The sequence below is a fragment of the Habropoda laboriosa genome, unplaced genomic scaffold (assembly GCF_001263275.1).
Source record: "Habropoda laboriosa isolate 0110345459 unplaced genomic scaffold, ASM126327v1 scaffold2, whole genome shotgun sequence".
Lineage (NCBI taxonomy): Eukaryota > Metazoa > Arthropoda > Insecta > Hymenoptera > Apidae > Habropoda > Habropoda laboriosa.
The window spans coordinates 3,238,532-3,245,745 of record NW_017100190.1 but is presented as its reverse complement, the minus strand read 5'-3'; the positions used below and the strand labels follow the sequence as shown (position 1 = coordinate 3,245,745).

The following is a 7,214-nucleotide window of genomic DNA, read 5'->3' as shown; positions in this document are numbered from 1 at the left end:
AAAGAGGAAAAAAGAAAGCAAATATACGCATCAAGCCACACAGAAAGAAAGAATTGCTCTCGATAAAAGAGGGAAAAAAAAGAAAAAAAAAAAGAACAAAAAGAAGAAGATATGTAAAAGACTGCTCTTGCCGGCAAAAAAAACCATCAACACCCTATGGAAATATAGATTTAGAGACTCCAAATGCACGCCACACGCATCACGAACACCTTCGTTTTCTATCGTATTTCTTATTTATTACGTTTTCCGATGTGTAGATCATTTTTGACAAAGGTTTGCCTTTTGAATTCCATACACGAACAAAACATGTTTGTATGTAATTTATCTATCCATTGTATGCAGATCCACGTCCGAAAAGATAACGAAGAAATATGTAACGAGATTTTTAGAAGGTGGCTGAACTATAAAGAAACGATCGTGGAGATTACGATGATTATTATTCAAATGAAAATATTCTCAGGATAATGCATCTCCTTCATTGTCCCCGAGTTTTCTCCGCAATGTTTCACGCGTTAAATCTACAGCTTTGACAGCGCTACATTTATTAACGATTGGGTAAAAGGAGCATCTAAGTAATCATGAGGTATATAATATATTATGATTATGAATTATTGAACATTGTATCAAATTTTATATTCACTTCTTGTGGTTGACAATAAACTGGTTTTATAAAAAAGATAGAGACGTTTTGTACAAATTTACCCGGCCTTCGAATCGCAACACTTCGTGTTACACGGTTCAATATATTCTTTCCTCAATTTTTCTCGCCTAATACAATTCTGCTAAACGATTCATTTTGGGTAACCCCAGGGATCTTTCTTTTGATCCATTAAAACTAAGGACGACTCGCAGATTTTCTTGAACACTTCGCGTAGTTTCCCTTTTTGGAACACCTGAAACAATTTAAAGTATTATTACTTTTTTTTATTAAAATCATATTAATTGCAATACATGAACCAGATGTAAGCACATGCCTTGTAAAGTTGATATTGTTCGGAGGCAAGAGTATCCGCCAATTGGATGCATCCAGCGTGTTCGTTCATTTCTGACATTACAGAATGCAAGAGAAGTGTAATTTTCGGGATACAAAGCTGCCGCAGTTTCTCCATTTGATGCTCACGTGACTCTTCTTCCGGTGTGCATGATTCGTCGTTGTTATTATTTGAATCAACCAACCAACCACCATCCGGAAATAGTAATACGTTAAAAAGTAGTTGTTTCACCGCCTATAAAATCATTTTATAAATGTTTAACAAATTTTCATTTCATATTGACTCATATCGAATTTCATTTTACCGACCTTCGTATGATGTTGCATTGTGGACTTCCATCTTTCCATTTCAACGTTGTATTGTGCCTTTTTATGTTCGTATGCAACCTTTTCGGTAAATGTAGCATATGCTGGTAATTCTTCTAACGGTGTAGGTTTTCCGTGATGGTAATGAGAAAACCATTCAGCGAAACCTTCCTGAGCATCTAGGTAAGTTTTATAACAAAGGTATTCCCGAATTGCGGAGGACGCTCTTTTCGACAGATTGTTCGTTATCGTAAGGTTTGTTAGTGTACCTTCCATCGTTGGATATTCAGCCATTACGGATTCAATGGAATCCGATGGAATCTATAAAATTCAACGAATTCATATGTTTTATGTAAAAGAATAAAGGAGAAACATAATAAAAGAATGACGAATCATTTAACCTTGTACCTTATTAAAAGCTTTCCTAGCTGCATCAATTCTGTCATTGGACAAGAAATATCTTATGAGAGCATTGGTTTGCCACAGCGCTTCTTCTCGTTGACTTTGATAAAATATTAGCCAATCCAATGCGTTAATCTTTTCCATGTCCGCATCAGTTATGGCACCTTTCAAATCTTCAGAGTCGATATCTACATTTTTGGAGCGTATACTTTCTACAACTAGTTTCGTGATCGCTTCTACATTTAGATTGGCATCCTCTGCCGCAGCTAAACATTTTTTACGTTGTTCTGAATCTGTTATAGCCTCCAAGTAGCTCGCGTAGTTTGTTACTTGAAGCTCTTGAGGTAACATAGCTGTGTAGAATGCAATTAAAACCGGATCGTCCATTTCTATTAAAACGCGAACATATGCCAATAAAACCTTATCTCCAATTCTATCTTTCGCATTTTTCCCAATCTGGCGGAAGAAAAATATAAGATGCGCTAAAAATCTTAAAAAGTGAGAATCACAGGTCTTTGTATCTATCATGTTTTCTATCTCTTCCATTAATTTTGGTATTTGATCCAGTATTAAATATTTTTGAATGAGGTGATCAGGCGCATTTGCTTGAGCACGAATAATCGGATTTTTCGATGCGTGGAGTTCTTTGAATACATCTTTTAAGGAGATCTCATTCTTCCAATAATCCTCGGGCATGTTCGTGAAACTTTTTATCACTAGATCTCTCACTTCTCTTTCCACTTTAATGTCTAACAGTGCTTTCATGTAAGCCCATAATCCATCTTGCCAGGAAGACGCCACTTGTAACATTTGTTGAACATTTCCACAGAGGCTAGCATAAATGGCGCGATAAAATTGACCTAAATATGAAAATATTTTTGCTAAGAAAAATTCATTTATGAATGTTAATCGGTTGTATAGATAGGAAAAAAATTATTACCTACGCGTTTGTCTTGAGAAAGCTCCCAAGCACATAATTTCCAAAGACTTCTGTTAGGATTTCCTTGAATAGGTAATTTAGTATCAGATAATGGGTTTCTATAATTGGGATCATGATGAGGTATCCATCCTAATAAACAAGCGGCTCTCCAAGGCTGACCACAATGTTCCGCTAACGCTTGTGCTTTTTGAAGACGACCACAACGTACCTATCGAATAAAATACGTTTTTTGTATTAGAATTTTTTAAGGCAATTTTTATTTAATTTTCATTTTTGTTTGTTTTTCTTCATCAAAAAGGTCTATACCTCTATGAACATTCTTTTTTCAAGTCTTGCATCATCTTCTCTGTCCAGATCGTGTAAAGGTTTATTCTCTCTTATTGGAGCATCTGGATCTAGAGATGATACCAATGGTCTAGATGAACGAAATGGAATTTGTTCCTTATCTTTATGTGTAAGTATCTGTCTCACTGTATTTTCCCATGCCAGTGTTTTATCTGTGAAGTGTTCAGTGGTTGGATATTTGTCTGCTTGATCCAATGCATTCTTCTCTAGCCAATCAATCATTAATTGATATTCCCTGATGTAACTTTCAGTTTTGAATAAATTATCTATTACAACTTTTTCTGATATGTAGGTGTTACTTTCTTCTGAATCATCCTCCATTGGAGTAGGAAAATTAAGACTATTTATTCTATTTTGATACAAACAATAAATCAACCTCCACGTGTTCCTTTCATTCTCTAAAGAAATTTCTTCTTCTGATATTTCATTAGTTTCCACTTTTGACTGCATACCTATGTCATTAAAATTTAGAGTTACCTATAAAACTTAATATAAGAGTAAAAGATTAATATACTATAGCTTTCTGTGTACCTCTCATTATATCTAACGTGTCCGTGCAGTTTTGTATAAAATCTGCAATAGTATCGAACACTTGTGTCTCTGAAAAGTTGATCTGTATACTATGTAAGAAATCATAATAAAGTTTTAACATGATCTCTCTCCAAGGTTCTTTTGCCTTTAAAATCATGCCAGTAGCACTACTATCGTCCATTATTTCTCTCAAAGTAAGTTCACTTTTCTCTGAAGAAGCCATAATATCCCTAATTTCATAAGAATTAAATGTTAATGAATTATCTATGTCCAAAAGATCATGACCCTTAATTAATCTAGGATTAATATTGGATTTGTTCAACATCCGGGGGCTATGCGTATCATTGAACTGTGTATCATCCAAGTCTTTCCGTAAATGATTACTATTTTGTAATGATACTCTCTTAGGAGTTGTGCTTTTTGTGCTTAACCTCAGAAATGACTTTCGTTGAGCGTTCTCTTGATTAAACATTTGAATGGATCGATCCATACTTTCAGTGGTATCGTTTAAAGTATCCATTGTTAAACTAAGCCTTCGAGATGTAACAACGTTTAATCAATACTACTTGTTTTGTTCAAAAACTGAATATTTACAAACGTGAATCACTTGACAATCATACCGGTATTCGAATTTCGCAGTAGGTGCCAACAAAAAAATAGGTAATTTTTTTCGATATAATGAAATTCCCTACAAAAATATCGTGAAAAACTCATAATCAAGTAAGGAACACGCATTGTAAAGTGTTTACACTATAATATGAAATATTTATTAATGTATAATATAAATAAATATTTCCACTTGATATAACATTCATCAAATTAGATTATTTTAAGGAAATCGACTTTTCATTAATTTTATATTACATTAAACTTTCTATAATTAAATTAAGATATATTTGTTATACATTTGTTTCTTTTATTATTTCATGAATAAAGACTACATATATCTGATACCAAAAAGAGTGTCCAAACTATCTCTAATCATTAGTTCGAACTACACCACCATTCTTGTCAGAAGTTCGTACTGTAGTGGACTCGGAGAAATGGCGACTCGTCTGCTTAAAGTTAGTTCCGCATTGCGGACTTATTCTAACAAAACCAGTGTCATAAAGGTAATAAAATCAAGGGTTTATGATGTGAGAACTTTTATCAAAGCACACCAAAACGAATTCTTAGGATTTACACTTAAATCAACATAATTTTCCCAAGAGGAAAACCCATTGACTCCATTTACTCCTTACGTAATAATAATGAATTTTTTGAAAGTCTGTAAAAACAAACGAATGATGATGAATTACTAGTATTATACAGCAAGTAGAATATAATAAATTGAGTTCTATAATATATATGGAAGTACTTGTGTCAAGCTATCATAACCTCAATATGCGTAGGTCATATCTCGTAACAACGTTACCATTAGTTTTTCAAATTTGACAGATACTATGCTTTCTATACATTATCTTAATGATTATTTATTTATATACTTTTTGGGTAAAGCTGTATTACATAAATTTATACATAGACTAACATAAGATTAAGTCCTAAATTTTTATATCTTATTTATCCTTGTTATATGTGCATAATTATATCTTCATTAGATACAAAAACAATGGAGGTCTACATCAGCATTTTTAAAAGAGACACTGATGAATATGCCAGCAACAGAAGTTACAACATTGGATTGTGGTATGAGAGTTGCTACTGAAGATAGTGGTGCTCCAACAGCTACAGTAGGACTGTGGATTGATGCAGGCAGTCGCTTTGAAACTGATGAAAATAATGGAGTTGCTCACTTTATGGAGCACATGGCTTTCAAGGTAAGTGTCTTCTTCTTTGCTTCTCAAATTGAGTTTAAATGAAATCAAAGTTTAAATCAAAGTCATTAACAGGGAACTACTAAACGTTCACAAACTGATTTAGAATTAGAAATTGAAAACATGGGTGCACATTTAAATGCTTATACAAGTAGAGAACAAACAGTATTTTATGCTAAATGTCTGTCAGAAGATGTTCCAAAAGCTGTTGAAATTTTAAGCGATATTATTCAAAATTCAAAGCTTGGTGAAAGTGAAATTGAAAGAGAACGTTGTGTTATTTTAAGAGAAATGCAAGAGATTGAAACAAATCTCCAAGAAGTTGTTTTTGATCATTTACATGCTAGTGCATATCAAGGTACACCATTAGGAAGGACAATTCTTGGCCCCACTCAAAATATTAAAAGCATTACACGAAATGATCTTGTTGACTATGTTAAGAAACACTATGGTCCTCCTAGGTATGTAATTATAACTTTCAATATATTTGTTTGATTATATTTACATATCTAAAAATTATTAAACTGTCTTCTCAGATTCATTTTAGCTGGTGCAGGAGGTGTAAATCACAATGCATTAGTAGATTTAGCACAGAAACATTTTGGTCAGATGAAAGGGCCATTCTATGATGAAATTCCACCTCTGTTAGAACCATGTCGTTACACAGGTTGTGAAATAAGAGTTCGTGATGATAATATTCCTCTTGCTCATATTGCCATTGCTGTTGAAGGTAATATAAAATTAATTTATAGAAAGAAAAAAAAAACTGTTTATTTACAGTCATGAATGAATATATTTGAAGGTGCTGGTTGGGCTGATGCTGATAATATTCCTCTTATGGTTGCAAACACTCTTATGGGAGCATGGGATCGCAGTCAAGGAGGAGGAGTAAACAATATATGCTTTTTGGCTGAAGCTGCTGCAACTGATGGATTATGCCATAGTTACCAAAGTTTCAATACTTGTTATCAAGTACTTTCTATTAAATTGTATTATCATATAAATGTATCTAATTCCATGAATACTATATTTAAATAACTTTTTCATATAGGACACAGGTCTCTGGGGCATATACTTTGTGAGTGATCCCATGATGCTAGAGCATTTTGTATATAATATACAACGAGAATGGATGAGGTTATGTACGACAGTTACCGAAAGAGAAGTAGAACGCGCAAAAACAGCTCTTAAAACAAATATGCTTCTCCAATTGGATGGAACTACTGCAATCTGCGAAGATATTGGTCGCCAGATGCTGTGTTATAATCGACGTATCCCACTCCACGAACTTGAAACCAGGATAAATGTAAGTAACACTTAGGTATTATAAATTTTTCAAATACAATTTCCGTATCGATAAAATTCCTTGCAGAGTGTAACTGCCAGCAATATTCACGATGTTGCTATGAAATATATTTACGATCAGTGTCCGGTTGTCGCGGCAGTTGGACCAATTGAAAATTTGCCCGATTATAACCTCATTCGTTCTGGCATGTACAGACTACGAGTGTAAACACATTTCCATCAATACATTTAGAACGAGTTGCAAGTAATATCATCTTAGAAGAATTTAGATTAAAATGAGACTACAAAACAGTAAGATATCTATAATCTAAAACCGACATTAATTTTATTTATTCTTAAAATTTGTATGTGCAAAAACATTTATATACCCTGTTGAATATTTTATAGTCTTGTTTTAATCTTGGTCAGTAAATAGAATAAATTCATTTCTAACTATGTATTACCTGGCATAAATGGAACAATAAATTTATCTTAGAAAAATTCATTGACTTAATCTATATGTAGAAGGAAATTATTTAAAAAATCATGCAAAGTAATTCCTTTATAGTCTTTTATTTTCAATGATATAATATTTATAGTC

At 33.0% G+C, this 7,214-nt stretch overlaps 2 protein-coding genes across 3 annotated transcripts in view; one reads left to right on the top strand and one right to left on the bottom strand.

Moving 5' to 3' along the window:
* Positions 1-707: 707 nt before the first annotated feature.
* On the bottom strand, positions 708-4,036 carry LOC108580097 (nuclear pore complex protein Nup107). Its single transcript, XM_017943762.1, has 7 exons — positions 3,516-4,036; positions 2,946-3,436; positions 2,640-2,847; positions 1,706-2,559; positions 1,301-1,618; positions 975-1,226; positions 708-893 (listed from the first exon to the last, which is right to left on the bottom strand). The coding sequence occupies exons 1-7, from the start codon at positions 4,033-4,035 to the stop codon at positions 792-794; spliced, it is 2,745 nt and encodes a 914-aa protein (XP_017799251.1). The 5' UTR covers position 4,036; the 3' UTR covers positions 708-791.
* Positions 4,037-4,516: 480 nt separating this feature from the next.
* The window catches only part of LOC108580181 (mitochondrial-processing peptidase subunit beta), a 10,517-nt gene continuing 7,819 nt past the window's right edge, over positions 4,517-7,214 (top strand). Inside the window, exons 1-7 of one of the 2 annotated variants that reach the window (XM_017943878.1) lie at positions 4,559-4,627; positions 5,114-5,332; positions 5,405-5,790; positions 5,866-6,059; positions 6,132-6,301; positions 6,381-6,635; positions 6,702-6,970. In XM_017943878.1, coding sequence (XP_017799367.1) covers positions 4,559-4,627; positions 5,114-5,332; positions 5,405-5,790; positions 5,866-6,059; positions 6,132-6,301; positions 6,381-6,635; positions 6,702-6,842 — 1,434 coding nt within the window. In that variant the 3' untranslated portion in view covers positions 6,843-6,970. Of the gene's footprint in view, positions 4,628-5,113; positions 5,333-5,404; positions 5,791-5,865; positions 6,060-6,131; positions 6,302-6,380; positions 6,636-6,701; positions 6,971-7,214 lie in introns of those variants that run through there. The other variant, XM_017943880.1, reaches the window with a different exon arrangement.